The following is a 24,276-nucleotide window of genomic DNA, read 5'->3' as shown; positions in this document are numbered from 1 at the left end:
TGTTGTGACGTTTTCACACATCGCCCCATTGCAAATGGGGACCCATGTTTTTTGCTCGCTTTGCTCGTTTTCGCTTTGCATTTTAGGATTTTGATTTAGTTTGTTAGTTGTCTGGATTAGGGTCAAGCCTTAGGGTTTTTCATTTTGACGGTTTCAGGCCAGAATCCAGTTAGTCCTAAGAGCTTTTTGAGCTTCCTTTCGTAGGATGCAATTTTGATGAAATGAATTCGCCAGAATGGTCTATTTTCAATTGGAATTTTGAGTGCAAAGCTTAAATTTGTCTAAGTGTTGATGAAGAAATATGAATTCTGTCCAATTGAGTAATTTTTGACCAAATTTTGAGTTTTTGATTTTTGATCCTGGGCATTGGGAATGATTTGTTTTTGCCTTGTGAAGTGATTAAATGTGCGAAATCATGATATTTTGGCCTGTAGGAGCAAAATCGCTCCTGTCCCTCAGTGAAGGACCGGAGCTCGTTTTCAAAAATCTTATTGTCCTTGCAGAGTCAAGATGAATTGTGAATGGGAAGTGATGAAGAAAGGCGTGATCTTTCCGTTGAATATAAATTGAAGAATTTCACAAACACGGAAATGCCTCCAGGAGTCAAAATCGCTCCTGTCCCTCAGTAAGGGACCGGAGCTCGAAATCAAATATTGCTTTGTCCTTACAGGATTTTAACGACTTGACGATTTGAAGAGGTCAAAAGAGGTGCATTTTATCAAATGAATATAACTTGAAGTGCCATCGTGAAGAAGAGTGACCCAAAATGCCAAAATCGCTCCTGTCCCTCAGTCAGGGACCAGGGCGAAGTTCTTTGTAGCTCCTGTCCCTCTCCCAGGGACCAGAGCGAAATTCTTCATAAGGTACGTTCTGGGCAAAGATCAAGTCAGTTTTATGTTTGAAGGCAAGAAAGGAGGTGAGTTGAACCCGTTGAAGATAAATTGAAGATTACAAAACGTCAACAAGGGACCCAAATGCCCAAGTTCGCTCCTGTCCCTCAGGCAGGGACCAGAGCGATTTTTGTCTTAAATGATTTTCTTGCCAAGTTTGAAAGAATTCCAAGGCATGGATGAATGAAAGGAGGTATGACAAGACAGTTGAAGACAATTTTTGAAGGTGGTAATGTAAAATGAAGCCCACAAGACCAGGATCGCTCCTGTCCCTCTCCAAGGGACCAGGGCGATATAATGATTATATTGTCGTTCCTCCAAATTCAAGACACTCCAAGATGAAGTACAAGGTGGTGAAGACATTTTAAGGCATCTTAATGAAGGACGAAGTATCCAAAGTCGCCTATGTTGAAGGAATTACATCAAGACACCTAATTCGCTCCTGTCCCTCAGGAAGGGACCAGAGCGATATTTCCATAAAGGCATAGATTTCAAAAGTTAAACAAGTATCAAGTGATTAAGAAGGATCAAGGGACTTCATCTTACATTATGAAAGCGATGGCAAGTGGATGGAAACAAAGACAAGCTCAAAATCTTAAAGTTCGCTCCTGTCCCTCAGGAAGAGACCAGAGCGATATTAATCATATTGGCCAAATCTCTCAAAAATCACGTGAGGTTAAGGTTTTGCAAGGTGGTAAAAGGTCCAAGGCACGGTTAGAAGATGATATTCAAAGGCTTCAAACGTTAAACGATCATCAAATTGGACAAAGAGGCTATATCGCTCCTGTCCCTCTCCAAGGGACCAGGGCGATTTGCATAGGATCCTTCATTTTCCTTCAAATTCATGCCAAGTCAAGGTTTTGTAGGATCACACAAGATCTAAGGCGTCTTAACAAGGTGATATGCAAAGGTGTCGAACGTCAAAATATACCAATTTGAATAAGAAAGTTATATCGCTCCTGTCCTTTGGACAAGGACCAAAGCGATTTTTATTTAAACACTCATATTCCTTTAAAATCAAGACAATGCAAGGATAGGCAAGATCAAGGATATCCTTTAAGAGGCAATGAACGAGGAACCAAGGTTAAAGATGACGCATTTTTGGCTAGAGCTTCAAGATCGCTCCTGTCCCTCTTCAAGGGACAAGGGTGATGATCCTTCCAAACGTCTAAGTGTCTTGTAAAATTCAAGTGAAACGAAAGGGGAGTGAAAGAATAGCATTGTTTGTTCCTCACAATGAAGGTTGAAGTTTGAAGTTACAAAGGTCAAGGAGAAAACACTAGGATCGCTCATGTCCCTCTCCAAGGGACCAGGGCGATAATGGTCATAAAAGGCATTTGTCCACATAAGCAAGACACTCAAGCTCGAAGGACCCAACGAAAGTGGCAAATTCAACGTGGAGATGAGGACTTTGAACGTTAAAATTGCAAGAATCAAGACCAAGATGATGGATCGCTCCTGTCCCTCAGTCAGGGACCAGGGCGATGAGGTTTGTATTTTTTTTTCATCTTTCCATTTTGGCTCCAAAACAAACAATTGAATTTATTTTAAATGCTAAATTCGATAGGTTTTGAAAATTTAATTAAGTGGCATTTAAAAAATAACGCATTACATTTATTAATTAATTTTGCCTATTAAAAATCAAAAAAAAAAATTAATTATAAAGGCATAAAGTTAATTAATTATAAAATCAAGTTGAGCGCTGGGGTTTATTTTGTCAAGGTCGGCCATTATTATTTATTTAAAATCGTTTTAATTGCCTCATTTTATCAAAGTCGGCCTAGAGGTAATTGTGAGAGGTGAGCGCTTACAAAAGGAGGTGTTTATTTCATTTTTTAAATCATTATTCAAGCATCCTCTTTCATATGCGATTTGAAGTATACAAAGGAAGTGCGAAATTATCATTCAAGAGGAGGAGCGAATTTCAATGGGAAGGTGCAAGCATTATCAAAGGAGTTCGAGTTTCAAGTTAGGCGAACTTGCCAAGGACATTGAAGAACACATCAAAGATATCCCCAAGGGTAGCGAATTAATAAAGAGGACGTTCATTATCCTTCAAGATCAAGTCAAAGGCTTCAAATTTTGATTTTTGCCTGGGCAAATTCCTTTATTTTGCATTTTAGAGTTAAGCTCTCAAATAAGGTATGGCAAGATCCCTTGTTTTAATTTTGAATTTTGATCGTCATAACCTTAAATTTTGAATTTTGAATTTTGAATTGTAATAGCCCAATCGTTTTTTAGGAAATGATAATTCTAAGACTTATCATGAGGTTTCCTAAAATTTACTCTCTAATCTATGCTATTCATTGCAAGATCTAGTTTCTAATTTTGAAATGTTGTGTAGGCATCAAATGGAGATCTCATCAAGGAAAATCAAGCCAGATCAAGGACGGTCTTCGCTGGGACGATCAAGCCAGGACAGGGGCGACCTCTTTCAATCCAGCGTTCCAAGGCGAGGTACATCATCATCCTGCACATCAAGGACACATGGAGTTAGAACAAGGGCTCGTTGAAGAAGTAAATAGTTCCAGATGAATTAATTAAAGCAAGCTTCTCAACAACATCAAGTTGAATGTCTACCAAGTTACAAGTGTCAAATGAGGTGGCGTCCTAGTCATCATTTCTCCAATCAGTGAGGTCCACCTCAGCATGTCCAGATTCAATGTACTTAACTCATGGAAGGTGGCACAAACTCCGATGTACCTACCCCAGCTATCCATTGGTGGAATTTTCTAGAGAGGACATGTGTCCAAGCAATACAATTTTATCATTGGTCAAAAAATTAAATGTTATGTAATGGTTGTAACAAACCCTAATTAGGGTTTTCATTGTTGAATCTTGGCCATTGATCTTGAATTGATCTAAGCCATCAAATTGTATTGTGGGCACTATATAAGCCCAGACATTTCATTTTGTAAAGAAGATTAGAGAGGGTTGTAAATAATAGAAAACAGTTAGTAGTTAGAAATTGATAGAATAGTAATTAGAGTAGAATAGGAGGACAAGGCAAGAAATTGTTGCCATTGATTGTAAACAAACTCCATTTTCATTGAAGTAATGGTGAAGTGTGTCATTTCTTGCAATTTGCATGGTTTCTTGTTGAGTCTTCAATCCTAGATGGTAGATGATTAGATGAATGGAGGAAATGTGATTGATTGATGGTGGAATTCGTATATCCATACTACTAGCAGTTTGTTGATTGCAGACTTGCCTTGTGTAGTCAACTGGAATCATTCAGCTTAAGCTCAATTTCAATTTGTCGCTTCTTCATTGATATGCATCAACTTGATGGTGTCTATGCCTGCGGTGATGATTTGAACATCATAAAGCTTCCCTTAGAAGATCGCACTAGCCTTGTGGAGATGGTCCATTGATGTCAAAACAAGACCTAGTTAGAGTTTCATCAAAAAATCAAATCATTGCTCCTACATTCTTAGTATTAGGATTAGATCTTCTCTTCGCCCTCATCCTTTTTCCTTTTTTTCAAATCTAAGCCAGTAAGAGCCTGTGTTCCAGCAAAGCAGATCGGAAGTTCAATCATCAGATGTAAGTCCCCTTGTGATTCCAGCAAATCACATCATACCACTGGAGTTTATCCATACGTAGAGACCCTACTAACCAGAACATTGGAGTCATCCTAACTGATCCTTCATGCGAATCTTCAGCAGTTAGAGACTTTATTCAAGAGAGGATAAGATGCCTTTAGGTATTTTATTCTGTGTATGATGGTGTACAAAATACACGTCAACACATCCCTGACCACATTCTTAAAAAAACAAAAAATGACATAAAAATAAGAAAATATTGATTAGAGAACATATGCGTATAGGACCCATGGCCACTAGAAAAAGTTTTGTATACTCTAAAAAATTTGAAAATACAGAAAAAGACAATCATAATCAGAGTCATAATCCATGGCAGAATGCTATGAGATCATATATGTAGATTTTGGGTGCTCTTCTATTCTTATCCACATTAAACGACCATAGAAAAACATAAATAGACCATAGAAACAAAAGATATCTGTAAAATATGGTCTCCCAAGACGCATTCTGCCTTAAAGCCTTGAAAATCATAGACCGCCCAATGGTCTATTAAACAGACTTCTAAAGAGAACAAAGAGCAACAGTAATTGCCTTCAAAAGATCCATGTCAAATATTGTCACCCTACAAGCGTGCTGAATTGAAATTTTTAAAAATATACACACCTAACCAATTCTTTGGAATGTAAAAGCTACAAATATAGCACCCATTACAGATTTTCTTTCTAAGTAATTTGAGCAGATTTGTATAGGGTAATGTTGTAGACAGTGACTGTGAAAGGACTGTGAACAATCCAAAATCATTGTTTCAATGCTTCATGAACAGTCATCATAATGGATCAAGGTAGACAATCATCTATACTGCCTATGAGTTGATCATACACAGTACACATAAAAGGACATAACATTTGCAATGGTAACAAACCTTTGATCATTGTCCACACACCATAAGTGTAGCATCATTCTAAGAAATCCCAGCCAACTTCATTAAAACAAGGTCTCACTGGAAGTTAGTTAAAAGATCTCATTTCATTAATATAATTTACTTATTTAATAAATGCTCTTACAGATTTTATCAATTTTTCAGTTTAAAAAATTAACAACATTTTCATTATGGTGCATTCTACTTGCTGCAGAGAAAGGTTGATTGAAGGCATTAGTGGATACACTCTCGGAATCAGGAACTCTGCATTGCTTTTTTCAGGTGATTTTCCACAAAATTTGGTACTTTAAGACTGAAATCTTATTTACAATCGAGTGATATTTTGATTCACTGACATTTGTATTTTTTCTCCCTGTTTTCTAACGACCCAGTTTCCCATTGTTGCATCAGTTTTTCTGAACACCCAGTTTTGGATTGGGAGTTTCATTGTTTTTGCGATGAAAGTTAAATATCAATAAAGTAGTAGCTATTGTTTGTGCCTCTGAAAATTCTAGACCATTTTCATAAAATCTCAAGCACCATCTTAAGAGGAGTTCAAAAACAATGATTGCTTAAGATTTTCAGATTGTATAAATGCTGCCAGCCCTTCTTACGAATGTTCAGAGTTCAAAATTGTCTTCAAATATTGGCATCTCACAAGGGTTCTAGTTGACAGGGAAAATATGTGTGCCCAGAAAAAATAAATTGAAGCCCTCTTCGTCTAGCAATTCATATATTCTAATTTTGATTCTGATGCAAATATGGAGGCCTAGGGATTAGACTTGGGGAAGAAGATAGTGAAGGCCCTATTTTGGGTGATATTAGACTTTGTGTTTTCTTAGGGCTTCTGTATTTTGAGTTTCTTTTTGATAGTGTCTACAGAAACCCTATCCCCCTACCCAATTCTCCCTACCATTATGCTTTGATGTACATTCATACCCTATTCAAGGCTCCCATTTTGGCACAGCCAGGGAGGACACAAGCAAACGTTGTTGAAATCTACCTTTACACCTATCAAATGCGTTTAGTTAGAAGTTTCAAAAGATTTTTCAACAAATTATTTTTATGCGTATTCTGCAAACCCACGTTTTGTCTATGCTTTGATGGATGTCCATACCCTATTTTTCAAAGCTTCAATTTTGACACAGGCAGGGAGGATGTTGGCAAAGGTTGTGTAATTTGGCTTCACACCTGCCGATTGCATTTGCTTGAAATTTTCTAAAGCCTTTTCAACGAATCCATTATGTGCATATCGTGCAATCATGGCATTCAATAAGATCACATTTTTTCTATGCATTTTGTCAAACAGTTAGCATGCCCTGTCGGTGCTCCCACTTTTTGCCTACATGTCTACCACATCATTTTGAACTGCTTGATAGTCAGTAGTTGTCTGCATTCACATACATACCCTGTTTTTCAAAGTTTCTATTTTAGAATCCTCAGAAGTATTTTCAGATTATTCAACAGCATATCTTTCTTCCTAAGAATTGAGCATCGTTAAAATATCCTTCCAATAATGGCAGTGAATGTCTTGCAAAATGAGGTTTTTTGCTATCAAAATTTCAAGCTTCAAACTATCAATATGTCTTTTCAGGAGTGTTTGTTGACACATGGACCTTAGAGCTGATAACGTCATCCTTACTATTATACATGTCCTTTATTCAGGTGAATCTGTTATGTATTTGGATGAATCAAGAAGGCTATGGTTCAGGCCCTGGAGTCCAGCAATTATCTATCACTACTACTAATATGTTATGCACAAATACATCAAATTTCTTATGAGCCATATATCTGTAGGTTTGTGCCTTTCAAGACATCATCTACACCTACAAATATTCATGGTATCATTTCTGTTGGTGTAAATAATTATTCATCATGGATATTATTACACTTACTTAAGTTTACTTAGGATAATGCATTACATAGTAGTTTGGATATGAGACACTTGGGTGTTTGTGCCTCATTGGGATAGTGTGTGTAGGAGAAATTCCACCTCTTATGGTGTTGATCTTGTTATTACATTATCATATCCACTTATTGTGGAGTGATAATTCCACCTTCGGTGGGTGATCCACCTCATGTGGAATATTATATTATTTCTCCTACCTACCCACACCTATTTCCTACCTACCCTTGTTTCTCATTGAGCCACTTGTCATATTTGTGTGCTCATACATCCATATGGCCTTGCCTATATAAGCAGGCCTCTATTCATTGTATTGGTTAATCCAGTTGATCATTTTTATATTGATGAGAATACAGTTTGTTCTTGTCATTCTATTGTCTCTTTCATGCTTTTCATTGTGCCCTTGATCTTGACAAAATCCACCATGGTATCAGAGCCATTGGGGCTTCGTTGATTAGTTTTTGGAGACATCGTGGAAGGCTTCTATTTTCGGATTTGGGGATCTTCATTTTTTGGAGGCATCTTACAGCGACTATTGTAAATCACTATTTATAAAGTGCCAAAATCATCACATTTGGGGGGGGTTCTTTGATTGAGTGAATTTGGGGGGGTGTCTTGTGTGATTGTGCCTCTCTTGTGCTCTTTCCATTCTTGTTGCAATGAGTCCTAATAAGTTTCCACCATTAACTCCACATAATTATGCATCATGGAAAATTAAAGTATGGAGTAAACTAATGGAAAAGGGTCTCACACACTACATAGATGGAACAATAACAGCACCACCTGATCCTAAGGCTGATCCAAATGCTCAATTAGAATGGCTCACTAAGAATTGCATGGCTCTTGGAACCTTACGCAAGTATGTATCAGATGACCTCATTTTCCACATTGAGAAGTGTAAAACAATTAAAGAGGCTTGGGATATGTTTCAGAAATTGTATGGACAAGTTGATGAAATCAGAGGCTATCAGATTGATAATGAGCTCACCAACTTAGATCCCAAGAATTTTGATACAATCCAAGATTATGTAACCAAAGCAAATGAGCTAAGAGCAAAGCTAAAGGATTGTGGAATAGACAAAAAGGATGCTCAATTGATATTCAACTTGTTGGACAAGCTTGCACCAGAATATGCAGCATTTGTATCTAGCTTCCAAACTCATCGTTTGACAGTAGGGAGTTCTTATGTTATGCCTTCTTTTGAAGCTTTCACAGAAATGTTGATATTGGAACAATCCAAGTTGTTGAACATGGGGCTTCTCAAGTCTTCAAAGTCCAAGGCTTTGGTAGCAAATCAAGGAAATCAAGGAAGTCAAGGCAAAAATTCCAACAAGAAGAAGAAGCAATCTAAGTCTCAACCACAACAAGAAAAGGGACAATCATCCTCTCCATCACAAGGCAATCAACAATCCTCTTCCAAGAAGGGGACAACACCTAAGAAGGATAAACCAACTTGTGCATATTGCAAAAAGTATGGTCATGATGAGCATCGATGCCACGCAAAGCAAGTTGATGAGTTAACCAATCTTCTCAAGAAAAACAACATCAACTTGCCATCCGCCTACACAAAGAAGGATTCATCTTCTTCTTCTTCCTCACAGTCAAAAGGAAAAGGGCAAGCATTTGTGGCTAAAACAGGTTCTTCACAGCAATGGATACTTGACTCGGGTGCCTCATATCACATGGGTTCTACAAAGGAGCAGTTTTCTTCATTAGAGCCATCTAAGGTACCTCACATTTACATAGGTGATGATACACAAGTAGAGGTTGAAGGGAAAGGTTCAGTTGACATGGATGATGGAACATTTGAGAATGTTCTCTATGTTCCTAACTTGTCTACCAACCTTCTCTCCATCTACCAAATCACTCACTATGGGAATGGGAAAAAGGTTGAGTTTACACCAGATTCAGTTGTGGTAAAGGAACTTGATGATGATGCCTTGGTAGCAGTGGGACAAGTCAATGACAACTCAAGGCTTTATTCATTTTCCCACTTTGTGCCACGTTCACCTTCTAGGGCCTTGCTTACTCATTCAAATTCAGAAAGTAAGCTATGGCATGAGCGGTTTGGTCACCTCAACTACCGCTATCTTCAGCAGCTCAGCACTAAAGACATGGTCACAGGTCTTCCTCGAATCAGCTTTTCAGAGGGTGTATGTTCAGGTTGTTCCATGGGCAAGCATCCCGAAGAGAAATTTGATAAAGAGAAAACTTGGAGAGCTTTGGAAGTTCTTCAACTTGTTCACAGTGATGTAGCAGGTCCATTTCCAGCACCTTCATTTAGTAAGGCCCGCTATGTTCTTACCTTCATTGATGACTACTCCCGCTTCACTTGGGTCTACTTTCTCATTCATAAGAGTGAAGTATTTGACAGATTTCAGGACTTCAAGGCTCGTGTGGAAAAGCAATCAGGGAAAGTGATCAAGATTCTTCGTACAGATAATGGCAGGGAATATGTGAACAAGAGACTTGAGGACTTTTGTACATTTGAGGGGATTGATCTTTAGCATTCTGTTGCATACACTCCACAGCAGAATGGGGTTGCAGAACGCAAGAATCGAACTCTCAAAGAAATGGCTAGCTGTATGATCCATGCACGTTCTCTTGATCCCGCCTTTTGGGCAGAGGCTATCAGTTGTGCCACACACATCCAGAATTGGGTTCCTCACAAAGCTTTACAAGGTATTACTCCTTTTGAAGCTTGGGTTGGTAGGAAACCGATTGTGAGACATTTCAGAGTCTTTGGGTGTCCAGCATGGGCTCGCATTCCTCCACAGAAACGCAAGGCATTGGAACCACAGAGTCGGCCTTGCATATTTGTTGGATATCCTGAGGGTGTTAAGGCATACAGATTGATGGATCCAGAGACACATGAGGTATTCATTGAGAGGAGTGTTCACTTTGAGGAAAGCTCTCCTAGCTTAGCCTCTCTACCTCCTCCACCTTCCTCCATTGTGGATAGTGATGTTAGTGATTCAGACGATGAGACTCCCTCAACTCCGACTCGCAGGGTAACACCTCCGCAGGGTCCATTTGTAGTTGAGGTGCCTCATTCTCCACCTCCACCTAGACCTCGTTGGGCTCGACAGACACTTGAGTCCGCGGGTTCTCTTGTTGGGGATCCTTTGGATACACGGAGAACTCGATCACAACATCAGGATCATCCACATGCATTTATTGCTACCGCTTCTGATCCACAGACATTCAGGGAAGCATCAGGGGTTCCTGAGTGGGACCAAGCTATGGAGGAAGAGTATAGTTCCTTGATGAGGAACAACACATGGGATCTAGTTCATCTCCCTAAGGGGAGAAAGATGGTTCGATGTAAGTGGATCTATCGAACCAAATTTGCAGCAGATGGTAGTGTGGATAAGTATAAGGCTCGGCTGGTTGCCAAAGGTTTCTCGCAGGTTGCAGGTGTTGACTATACTGAGACCTTTGCACCCGTAGCTAAGATGAACTCCATTCGTTTGACACTTGCTATTGCTGCAGCTCATGGTTGGGCTGTACATCAGATGGATGTGAAGAGTGCCTTTCTTCATGGTGATCTTGATGAGGAGATTTATATGGAGTAGCCACAGGGTTTCATCCAGGATACTTCTTTGGTTTGCAGATTAAGGAAATCTATCTATGGCCTTAAGCAGGCCCCCAGGGCTTGGTATGCCAAGATGGATTCCTTTCTACTCTCCGCAGGTTTCACCAGGTGTCATTCCGATCCGAATGTCTACATTTTGCGACAGGATGACTCTCACTTGATACTTGTGCTCTATGTTGATGACTTGATCATTACAGGGAGTACTTCATCCATCATTAGCAGGGTCAAATCTGCTTTGCATGACAGATTTTCTATGACTGACTTGGGTCTTTTGCACTACTTTCTCGGGATAGAGATTTCACAGTCATCTTCCGGGATTACTCTATCGCAGCCCAAGTATGCTCTTGATCTACTTGCATGCTTTCATATGGCTGATTGTAAGCCTGCCCCGACTCCCTTTCTTTCAGGAGTCAAGCTTGAGGCTCAGTGTTCTTCTCCACTAGTTGATGCCACTTTGTATCGTCAGCTTGTGGGTAGTCTCATCTACTTGACTCATACACGCCCTGATATTTCATTTGCAGTTGGCATGGTTTCCCGCTTCATGCAGGAACCACATGAGCTTCATTGGAAAGCAGCCAAACACATTCTACATTACATCCAGGGTACACATCACTATGGGATTCACTATGCAGCAGGCACAGGACTTCGCTTGGTTGGTTACACAGACTCCGATTGGGCTGGCGATCTAGTTGATCGTAAGTCTACTTCTGGTTACAGTTTTCACCTTGGTTCGGGCCCCATTTGTTGGCAGAGCAAGAAGCAACATGCTATTGCTCTCTCTTCGACTGAGGCTGAGTATCGAGGCGCTGTTAACGCAGCGACTGAGACCATTTGGCTCCAGCAGATTCTCACAGAGTTTGGGTTCACTACTCCACGGCCGACAGTCCTATATTGCGACAATCAGAGTGCCATTGCCATCTCGAAGAACCCGGTCCAGCACTAGCGGACCAAACACATCGAGATTCATATGCACTATATCCGAGAGCTCATCCAGGAGCAGGTCATTGATTTGCAGTATTGTTCTACAGCAGAGCAGGTTGCTGACATATTCACCAAACCTTTCACCGAGAGTAAGTTCCAGCAGTTGCGAGCTCTCTTGGGGGTGCGGGATGTGTCATTAGGGGGGGTCAGCTGACTTCTCCTTCCTGTCTTATGGGGGGGACTTTTTCCTCTTTGAGGTTTTGTCCTTCTTCCTTGAGATTCTTTTTCATCTCTCTTTTGGGGGGGAGTTTTTTCCCACTGGGTTTTCTCCCTTTCTCCGTTTGTGAGAGATTGCATTGCATTGTTTTGCTTGCATTTGCATGTTGTACATGGGTACCTATCATGGCCTCGTAGCCGGGACCCATCTTGCATTGCTTAGTTGCATTGTAGACTTAAGTGCATTCCCCTAAGTTGCACTTAAGGGGGGGTGTTGGTGTAAATAATTATTCATCATGGATATTATTACACTTACTTAAGTTTACTTAGGATAATGCATTACATAGTAGTTTGGATATGAGACACTTGGGTGTTTGTGCCTCATTGGGATAGTGTGTGTAGGAGAAATTCCACCTCTTATGGTGTTGATCTTGTTATTACATTATCATATCCACTTATTGTGGAGTGATAATTCCACCTTCGGTGGGTGATCCACCTCATGTGGAATATTATATTATTTCTCCTACCTACCCACACCTATTTCCTACCTACCCTTGTTTCTCATTGAGCCACTTGTCATATTTGTGTGCTCATACATCCATATGGCCTTGCCTATATAAGCAGGCCTCTATTCATTGTATTGGTTAATCCAGTTGATCATTTTTATATTGATGAGAATACAGTTTGTTCTTGTCATTCTATTGTCTCTTTCATACTTTTCATTGTGCCCTTGATCTTGGCAAAATCCAACAATTTCGATAACAGCAAACGGTATGAAAAGCTGTCAAATTTCTGTTTAGTATTTAAATCTTCATTTTGAGTATAAAACAACAAACTATTAGGTCTTTACATTAGCCGTGAGATAACTGCATCTCCACAGCTACGCCATCTGAATAGATAGCCATACTGTTGGACTTGGTTAAATTACCGTATAACTCCCAAGTCAAAGACAAATTTTAGAAGTTGAAAATTCATGCCATCTGGATAGAAAACCATATGTTGGAGGGAGACAAACTGATACCAAAATGTTTTACTGATTACGGGGACTTGCCATCAGCAGCAAAATGCTAGCTGCTATTTAATGATCCCTAGTCCAATAGTGCAATGAAAAATTTGAAGGCACTAGGCCGGCTGTACATATCATTAAATAACCATTGTATTGTGTCCCAATTCATATTTGGTCTGGGTTTAGCCACAATTCATTTCTACAACGAACAGTTGATGCTTCACGAATTGTTGTTGCCTGACATGCTTCTTAAGTTTATATTCAGCATAGTTGCAATTCTCGTCACAAGGCACACCCTGGAAACTATAAGGTGAAACAAAACATATTGACATCTTTCTGCATCTGAAAAAATTCAAAATTATATCTTTTTATTGTATACAGAGGTGTAGAGTTGTATACAAAGTGCTATTGAGATTGTTGGGCTAGAAGCCATTTTTTGAACACCAACCCATGGCCATTTTCTAAGCTCTAGCCTATCCACTATGACCTATATAACTGTTGGTTTGTGAACAACTATAAAATATAAAATCAAAATGATCTTCCATCTATTGATTCATCCAATACAACCCTTCCGCCATACAAGTGCCCTCTTCTGTTAACTTTTAGAGTTTTTACTTTGTTTTTTAGTCAATGTTCTTCTCAGTAGAGGCAGACAATAGCAAAACCGATCTAGACTCATGTAAGGTAGGGAAAACCTCCAATTACTAGCCTTCTTCATCTATAAAGGAAAGGCAAAAGTGTGAATGATTTATTAATTCCATTTCTTAAATAGTGCAATCCATTTCCCTTCAGATTCAATGAGAAAACAGTTGCAGATTTGATTGTTCAACACTAGGTCTTCACTATTTGCTTTTCAATGTTGATGTGTTTGTAGATTCAAGACACTTTCTATTAAATGATCTTTTAAAATGGTTTTAATGTGAAATATATCTACTCAATTTATTTTTGGTTTTTAAGTAACTGAGCAAGCTATAATATTTGCTATACTTTAAGGCTAAGATTTGAATTTGATGGAGATGGAGCAGTTTTTAGACTTCTTTTTTTCCCCGGTTGTTAATTTTTATGATTTTATTGCACTATGAAATTCTGATTTTTAAACAAAAGAAAATATTGTTAGATGAATTGACAATGTAATTGTGCTTTTGTCTTGTAGGCTATCTTTTGCAAGGGACAATCTTCCAGTTTCCACACACTTACTGCTCAAGGTGAGTAATGAATTCTTAAAACATCCTCACTATCAATTAGTTTTTTTTCTTTATCTATTGAGATCAATAGTAAAACAATTTTGCAAGTAAGTTGTATGAAATAAGATAGCATTCATAGAGATGATACTAAGAACCATAAAAGTCAGAGTGTAGCAATCAAAGACATAGAGATCATTAAAGTGATCATGGTGATCAAACAATGTCATCCTCAGATGAAATTTCCTCATTTGATGGCATAAATACCTCATCATTAATGGGCCCTAAATCTACAAATAAATTAATACTAGCATTTTCATGGTCTTCATCATCTTCAACTACAGGCAAATTAAAATCAATAAATTCATCATCTTCATGGACTTGATGCTCATGTGGTTTTTCATGCCCTTCGAACACTTCAATAAACACATCATGATCTTCATCCTGGTCATATGCATCATTGACAATAAAATTTTCATCATCTCCATCTATGCTATTTTCATCATCAAGGGGGACTTCTGCATCTTCATTGTCTTCAACATATGTTACTCTTCATCCTCTTGGATCATAATCAATAACAAATGACCAACCAAGTTGTTCTAAATTTGGAATGAGAAATATCTGGTCACATTGATTTGGAAACACATAAGGTTCAGAAGTGGCTTCAAACCTAGATGTATTAATCACATGGAATCCCTTGTTGTGCATAAAGATAGTTTTTTCTTCACCCACTTTGATAAGCTTGTACCATTCAACATGAAAAATAACTTTCTTGAAAGACATAAAATCAAGCTCTATAATATCCTCCAGCACCCCATAATAGCGAAGTGTGCTTGTGATTGGCTGTCTATCATTTGCATGTGAACGACATTCTACCTCAAATGATGCTGAAACTCCACAATCATAAGTTTGTCTCTTTTCATCAACCTTTTTGATGCAAAAATGATGACCAAAATTCCACATTCCTTTGTAATATGTTACCTAAATTCATATAAATATTAGATAATTAGATTTGAGAATACAAAATTTAAAAGACAATTTATTTAATAACTCCAATATGTTACTATATATGTATCACCTCCCCATTTATAGATCCTTTCACGAAATTCAGTTGTTGTCGTGTCACTCCATTTCTCCCTTTTGTTGCCTCATGTTCAATATTGGTCTTTAGCCAATTCCATGAGCATCTCTCTGGCCATTTTCTTTTATGGCTTGCGGGCAATCCTCAAACAGTGTTTTGACCATGTATATTATATATATTGGCCCATGCCTTTTCATGCTCTACTTTCTTTTGTTCAGCATACTTCTCCATCCATTCCAACATAAAGTAAGAATTTTATGCAACATACAAATGTAATGCTTCCCACTCCTTAGCATCTATGAAGAAAAATAGAATTGTTCAATGAATTAATAATTATTTAAAAGCATGCATTATAAAATTTAAGATAAAAACAACTACTTCCAACATTTTTGATACCTTTTATCCTCTTTGAAGTCCCTTGACCCTCTAATTTTTCTCCTTCAAATGATTGAGGTTGGCTATAATTCCATAATCGTGGAGCTTCGAGATGCAATTGAGGTAAGTACTCACTCAAATGAACCATTGCTTGGAAAACCAATCATCACGATCAAAAGTGCTTGGTATTGCTGCAGGCAACACATACTACATGACCATTAACAAATAACAATGTTAAAAAAATACATGAATTGATATTATCACTAGGATATATAAATTTATAATTATGTTTCCAACAAATCAAATGTACTACAAAATTACCTTTATCCAATTGTGCCAATCATGTGTTTTTAGGTCCGAGAACTCTGATCCATCTCTCGTGAATAAGTTTTTTAATGTTGCACCAAAGCCAGAAGGAAATCTTATGGTTTTCATTGTATCAATGATGTTTTCTTTCTCCTTTGATGTAAAAGTCCACGGAGCATGATTATATGAGTTGTTTTCATGCAACCACATGTTTGGCATGACATTGGCAACTTGGAGGTCCTTTCGTAACTTTATTTGTGCTTCAAGGTTGGTTCCATTTAGATGTTTCCACAAGCACTCTGCCACATTTTTCCCGATGTACATAGTATCAAATAGGTGGGCTATTGGCAAGTTCTCATAATAGTCTAATTTGTAGAAAATGGAGTCTTTTCATTTCTGGTGGAAAGCCCGTCCCTTCTTTTCTATCATACAGTGCTTTCCATCTAGCAGGGTTCATCCTTCTTGGCTTCCTCATTTCCACTTCCTTTCCATTGAAGTTATTTTTCTCATGCACTCGATAGCGATGATTTTTTGGTAAGAATTGTCTATACTCATCATATACAGTTTTATTGAGATCCTTTGACTGCCTATACAACATTTTTGGACCACATGATGGACAACCATGTTTCCCCTTTGTTTGTAGCCCTAAAATAAGAATGGAAACCACATTTACTAAATGGTACAATGGACACAATAATTACAAATGTAATTTACAATATATTACCACAACAAATAGAGAGCCCCGGGGCATCATGAATTGTCCAGATAAGCATAGCATGAAAGAGGAAGTTTCTATGATTGATAGGTCTTGATACATCAAGTATATTTACACCATCCCATAATTCACGAAGCTCATCAATGAGGGGCTCCATGTATACATCAACATCCTTTACCTAATACTTCCCTAAGTAAACAAAAAGTTTTTTATCAGGATTTTAATTGAATTAAAATATTTTAATATAATCTTCAATAAATCATTGCATTCATATATTCTAGTATCTGGTATGATAAGAGTTAACATTGCATGCTCCTTTTTCATTGCCATCCAGGGGGGAGATTGTTGTTAATAATTAGAACTGGCCAAACAGAATATGTTGTTCTAAGATCTCGAGAAGGATATACACCATCCATTGCCAGAGAAATTCTTGCATTCCTTGGCTCATTTCTTAAATGTGGCCATTTTTCCTCAATCTCTTTCCAATGTTTTCTATCCGCGGCCATACACATGACACCATCTTGGCTCCTCCCATGTGCATGATAATCCATATATTTTGCCAACTCCTTGTATTTGAACATCCTCTCGAACCTTGGCTTTAGTGGAATGTGTCGTAGTACTTTATAAGGAACCTTCTTGGATACTTGATCTTGACAATATCTACCTGTGTGACACACTAGGCATTGTTGCAAATTTGCATTCCTTCCATAGTACAATATATGGTCATTTGGACATGCATCATATGTATTGTACTCCATTCCAATATCTTTCATTACTAAAGATACTTCTCTATGTGAATGAGGCAACTTATTGTCCTTTGGAAGTATTTTGTTTGCCAAAAGCCTACATGACGCAACAAATGATTTTTATAAGATAAGTATACACATTATTAAAAAAAATCAAGACATCGAGAGCATTAATTTATACGAATATCAAATCCTACCTTAATATATCAGTAAAGCATGTATTTGTCAATCCATGTGTAACCTTCAAATTCAACAACAACATAAGTGTTGCCAATATAGAAGTATCTACAATTGAAAAAATAGGCTTCCTAACCAACTGAGCTAGCGAGGAATCAATAACTTCTTCAAAAGATGTGTAGAAGTCTTTGATGAATTCATCAACACCAGCCTCATTTATCTGCAAAGTGGCTTCATCCATAAATGTGTCTTGTTCTTCATCTTCAGAGTGGCTATCATCGGTGATATCCGTTGGTTCTTCAAGAATATTGTGAACTGGAAGCGGCTTTTTATCAAAAAACCAATTGAAATGATCAATAATAATGCATTGAATGATGTGAACCTTTATTTATTATAGGAATAATAATTTGTTAATTATAGTGTACCTCTTCTCTATAAGTTGCCGCTTCTTTAGTTTCCTATTTTGGCACCTATTGCAAATGCAATATATCATTTCGTTGAAGTATTCATTTGTCCCTGGAGCAGGTCTTGCTGCTCGCTCATCTGAATATTCAGATGATGATGATGTGTTATTTCCCTGAATGCACCATGTACTATCAACAATAAGAGTACGACTTATAACTCGAGTATTACTTCTTTTTGAAGAGAACATGACTCTTAGGTGCAAGATATGTTATAGCTTAAGAAATTTGAAACTTCGAAAACATGGCTTTAAGGTGAGATACAAAAAATTGGAAATAACCACTCTTAGGCTTGGGTAGTGAGACTCTAAAGTAGACCTCGTCGTATCGATGCTTATATTGTTAAACATAAATAATAGCATGTCAATAGTCAAAAGCCAATAGTCATGAAATTAGGTAACAGTCTACATTAACAGTCTCGGGGCACACTTGGAGCAAGAGGACAGGTATCATATGTCCTCTAGATGAAATCTGATCTAAAAAAGAATGTCTACCAAGTATCATGTAAAACATGAAAAACCATATATATATATATATACAATTGCACAGACACATTTGTGAAGTTGTTAAGATCCTATTACCAAAGCCTTTTGTTATCTATACAATGGAAAGAAGGATGCTTTCACTTGAACAACATTTGAGATAGAAACCCTAGCAGTCGAAGAATCCCTAAGAAGTACTTAAAAGGCCTTTATCAAGTGCTATGCATGATAGAGCAGTGAAGAGAAAATCTACAGGTGACAGTTAAAAAGCAGTAATCTATTAAATTTTGTGATAAGTAGACAACAAGATATGGTTGTAAGATCTGAAAGGTAATATAGCATTGACAGACCTCTGATAAAGATATGAAACCAGCAGTCATTGTTTTGGAGGATTAACCACAATCATACTACCACATGTTTAAGAATGAATGCAAGTTGGTCATAAGACTTGTCAATAACCCAGACAATCATCATGAAGATGTACCTATCTCATCAAAGTTCCAAACTCCTCAAACCATAGAAGGAAATCAAAACTTAGTATTTTCTTTTAACAGGAAGTTATTCTATGCCTAACTCCAAATCCCATCAAACCTAGATGACAATCATAACTTGTCAACAATCTATGGATGTAGATGGTAGTGACAGTGCTTTATAAATGAACAGTGAAAATAACACTTTTAATAGGCAGCAAAATCTCTTTAAATCACATCTGACAGTGTGAGCCAGTGCATGAAAATATAAGAGGACTTGCACTAAACATTGAAGGTAACTACAGAGGATACAAGAATATCAAGGTGATAGATCTGTTATATGCCATTATTTGTATGAAGGATATTGTAAGTCTCTTCAACCATGTAAAATCATAAACTCTGTACAAGCCAGTGATCATAAAGGCCTACAAACTAAATGGAACGTTCATCATGCAAGGACTATGAGCAGAGATTGCTTGCTAACAAACTTCTTTTTCTACAGTACCAAGCAAAGGATTGTTCATAAAAACAAGTGAATAGTTCACGAGTAACAGTTCAGATGACAGTTGACAGGTGATTAGTAAGCTGGGATAATCTACAGACACATGAAACCTGAATGTTTAGACTCCATGTTTGATGACAAAAGGACAATCTCAGTGAGCAGGCTTATTAACCATGGCAATACCCGAAGAGTCTAAGGACTTCCCAGACAGTGTAAGGACTCATAAAGACAATATACAGGTAACAATAATAAAGGCAAAACTGGTGATTTAGACTCGGGTGAAAAGTGCTCCCTGCATCGTCCTCCATTAGGCTATTAGATGCAGTAGTTGGTATACGATTTAGACTCTATGGGGTGAATCTCTATTGTAATCAATTGTGTGATTGCTAACTTTCATTTCCTATCAGTTTCTCAGGTTAATATTGCTTAGAGAACTCTAGTAATTCATGTTCTCCATTTAGATCGTTGTTGATAAACTATTGTATGGAATCTCCATCATAGTTTTACACATTTGGGTCTCAGAGCAATAAAGTTGTCAAAGTTTTCAGAATAACCAAAAAATCACATAAATGAGTTAATGACAGTTATCACAAGGCCCTTAAGTCATCAAAACACAACAAAGAGCAAGATCTCTGTAACAGTGTGCATGGTATAAGCAACATAGTCTCGTCTCAAAAGATACAATCTTTCCAACATAAAAATTATATGAAGTATTATTCTATGTACTACCTAATTAATCCTAGGTTAGTATTTCATTTCATTAAAATGATGCTGCAAGTAAAAAACAACAACATAAATACCTGGTCAGCCATTCCCTATAAACACCAAAAAAATAGCCTAGTAGAATTGTTGAGGTAGAATAAGCTTAAACATGTGTATTTAAATTTAATTAGAGAATGATTAGCAAAATATAGAGAAAATACAGAGAACACCTATTATATCTTTGTCAAACAGTCTAAGTAATGATTATACGACACATAAGTAAACCAATTCCTTTACCCAAGCACACACATCAACACGATTTACAAAGACTACAAATACCAAAAACAATGATATAAATACCTGGTCTGTCATTTTGTATAGACACCAAGAAAATAGCCTAGTAGAAATCTACAAAGAAAAGTGTGTGGATGCTAGTTAGGATCATAACATAAATAGCCATTAAAATATATGAAAACATGTAGCCCAAAAAAACCATAAAATTATTCTAAAATATAGCTTGAGAAATTAAAAAAAATGAAGGTTTGATTAAAACTTACATAGAAATTGATTATGAATTGTTAACGTAGAATAACCTGAATAACCTGAAATGCATGTATGTTAACACAGCTATTACTTGAACAGGTCAGTAATATCTCCTCAAGCTCCACTCTGTTGTTCGTGAAAGCAAAAGGTCATTATATACGCATAGAATTTATTAGTTTGAATAAAAGACTCTTACTTTGTTTGTTTTTATTAAAGAAAGAGCTAGGGTTCCATATACAATGATAAAGAGATTTTTGACAATAAAAGACAGAGGTATATGAGTAAAAACCCTCATCAAAGACCATTCAAAGGGAAATGCAGAGTCATATATCATCATGAGGTATATATGCAATGTATTGCCTCAAGGATCATGAGTGAGACAGATTCGGTCCATTAACCTTTTCACAACCCCCCCCAAAAAAGAGATATTCACAGTCCAAATAAGGAGAAAATATCAAGCAACCAGATCTCTTTGGTTTGAATAGGTCTAAGAAAGAGACAACACATTTCAAAGCAAATAAAGTCCTAGGGCAGCAAACACAGTCCAAGGGAGACTGTAACAGTCAGTGATTGATAGCAGAGTTAGCATCTGCCGTCATGCCAAGCATTGACAGTGAAAGGAGCAAGACCCAACCTTAGCATGAGCCTTATGAGCAGTACTCATGAACAGAGATACACTCCTATGCTTCAGACTAGAAGGACAGTTACAGAATCATTAAAGAAGGGAGTGATGTCAGTTTCAAAGACAATCTTTAGGTTACTAATGTGACAATGGATTGTGATAGTCATGGATAATCAAATGAAATTACAGCCCAGCATCATATGGAATTTTACAAAGCACATTCAACAAGACTAAATGGATAGTCAAAAACAGTAAAAGACGGTGATTGAATAAATGATCTATATACAAAAGCCTGGTTAAAAACGGAATGTTTCTTATGATACAAAATGCAGCTACCATAACTTTGGGGCTTTTTATTGCATTTTTATCCAGCTGGCACATGGCTTTTGTGTTGATTTCTCTGCTTGTTCTGATAGTTTTCCAATCATGGGGGCAACTCAATATGGTAAAGAAATTCAGTGCCAAATCCAAAGTACTTTTGACCATAGCTATTGATCATTCTTTTCTTTATGTAAGGGTCCATAACCAGAAAAATAGTATGCATGACTTTTTTATGGTGTGCTAATTACATACACGGGAAAGTAAGACCTGGGTCGAGATTTGGGGCTCTAAGCCACCAGGGTTTAAGTGACACCTTCTCAACCAATCAATCCAGTTCAACTATCTAAAATAATACCAATATTAATAGGCTTGCTCTTGACTACTGCAGATGGCAGAGGCTAAACCTGTTCATGTGGCAATAGATGGATTGAGAAACATTCACACCATAGCTTCATTTTGTGCTGAGGATCATGTTCTTCAAATGCATGCTCAACAATGCAAAGAACCAATGAGTTGTGCAACTCAACTGGCTATCATTGATGGTATTGGCTTTGGTGTTATAAATTTTGTCCTCTTTGCTACTTGTGGTTTTAGCTTCTGGGTGGGAGCTCAACTGGTTATCCATAGATTGACAAACCATACACAAATATTCAGAGTACTATAATTCTTTCTACTCAAAACATGTTGAGAAATATTTTAAGGTTTTATTAGTCTTTCTATAAAACAAATAGCGGGATGTACCAGTACCCGTATCTGTACCCAAGGATTTTTTATTTATTTTTGTCATGCCCATGAATCCATACCTATACTCGAATTGGTAACACAACTTGAAATTGGTAAAATCTGAAGGGGCTGATGTGATATAAATCTGCCAATGTATCTGACGTAATCAGTTTTCTGAAAATGAATAAAGTATGTCATTATTTCTGTTATAAACATGTGTTCTCTGGTTCTATTTTAAACACAAATCAAATCAGAATTAACACTCTCACAGCTATTTTCACAGAGCGTTCAAATAGTAACTATGTGTATTCCCAAAATTGCAAGTCAAAAGGTTATAATGAAGAGCCAATCAGCAAAGCATCTGGAACAGTGGTGTTCCTAGAAACCATTTGCAGTCATATGCACACAGTACAAATAACATGGACTATCTTTTCTAGACAAAGATCACAAAGGGCAAAACCTATAGGCACCAACTCAGACAAGAACATCACAGAGAAGACACGATAGCAAAGCTAGTTTTAGTCAAAAGGCAAGAGGATGAGATCACACTTCACAAAGTTGTAGTCAAAACTAATGAAGCAATCACTAAAGCGATAACAAAGGATTCATGGAGAAACCATATAGATACCACACCTATAGTAGCCTAAAGAGCAGAAAAGTGACAATTGTCAGTCACAAGTATAATATAAAGGTTTGACAGTCCAAATTAGGAAGGACACAGAGAGATATTTTGTCTCTAAAAAATAAGTTTGTGTATTAGTTGTAGAAGTCTTGGACAACATTGCTTTGGCAGGCAATATTAAATGGCATTATGATTGAGGACAAAAGCCAGAAAGGAAGTCATAAACCCTTGAATGGTCACAGATCAAGAGGTTTGACAACTCATACAAATGAAATGAGGGACAATGACACAGAGATGTAAGGGCATTGATCAAGATAAAGAGCACAGTCTCATCAAGACAATGAGACCTAGTTGGGAACAACAACAGCTCAAAGGGCATTATTTTCTATATAGACCAAAGGTATATGGGACTGTTACAGCAGCAAACTTGTGAAGGCACATCCTCTACATAAATAATCCATTGACAGAGGACATAGTTTCAAATCAAATGTAGTAACCTAGACCAAAATAAGCCACAATAAATATGGAAGACATTCATAGATCAACATTTCTAGGCAACGATGATCACAGTAGGTTGTGACAGTCATAGGAGATCTAAATCAAGCCTTAAAAGGATAATGTTAGATATAGTTATGATAGGAATATGGTGAGGTTAATGGTAATGATAAAGCTTGAGGTCAAAGGTCACTTCATTCCCTAAGCATGAGAACACAGAGCTAAGATGAATGAGCAATAAGACATGGTTGCATCTCAACAAAATCATAGAAAGCCTCTTCACCTGATGATAGAGCAGAGAGCAACAATATAGATCACTGTGAAAGGAAAATGGCTTCCAAGATCAAAACCTTCAAAACAAAAGAACAACCCTGTTGATACATGACAGAGTACAGTGTTACCTTTTGCAAAAAGTATTCATTTATAGTTCAAGAGAAGCTTCAAATATCAGTCAATGCATACCATACAGTCTCTATAGCTAAACACAGTCGTATTGTTGCAGACCTATGACAGGTTGCGGTAACTAATGAAAGAATTTTTTTGTAAAACACCAAGTCAATAAAAAGATCACTGTGTAAGGAACAGTCTTTTGATTGTTATGAATGCACATAAACACTTCTAGCCTTAGGACATCGATATTGTAGAACAAGGATTCAAATCAGTCATCAAAGATAATAAAAAACTAATAAAGTCTTTCAATGACAATCATCATGTCTTCGTAGCGGTCATTTGATCTGAAAGTCAAACCTTAGCA

The 24,276-nt window shown here is 37.3% G+C and overlaps 1 protein-coding gene across 1 annotated transcript in view; it reads right to left on the bottom strand.

Annotated features, from left to right (window-relative positions):
- The window catches only part of LOC131057662 (uncharacterized), a 32,514-nt gene extending 8,622 nt beyond the window's left edge, over nt 1–23,892 (bottom strand). The window contains exons 1-4 of the mRNA XM_059221292.1: nt 23,806–23,892; nt 20,790–20,865; nt 20,557–20,604; nt 4,646–4,656 (exon numbers count right to left, since the gene is read on the bottom strand). Coding sequence (XP_059077275.1) covers nt 4,646–4,656; nt 20,557–20,568 — 23 coding nt within the window. The 5' untranslated portion in view covers nt 20,569–20,604; nt 20,790–20,865; nt 23,806–23,892. The remainder of the gene's footprint in view (nt 1–4,645; nt 4,657–20,556; nt 20,605–20,789; nt 20,866–23,805) is intronic.
- Between the last annotated feature and the right edge of the window lie 384 nt (nt 23,893–24,276).

Source organism: Cryptomeria japonica, chromosome 5 (genome assembly GCF_030272615.1).
Source record: "Cryptomeria japonica chromosome 5, Sugi_1.0, whole genome shotgun sequence".
In the NCBI taxonomy this organism is placed as follows: domain Eukaryota; kingdom Viridiplantae; phylum Streptophyta; class Pinopsida; order Cupressales; family Cupressaceae; genus Cryptomeria; species Cryptomeria japonica.
Note: the sequence above shows the minus strand (reverse complement) of the source record. Positions and strands in the feature narration are given on the sequence as shown.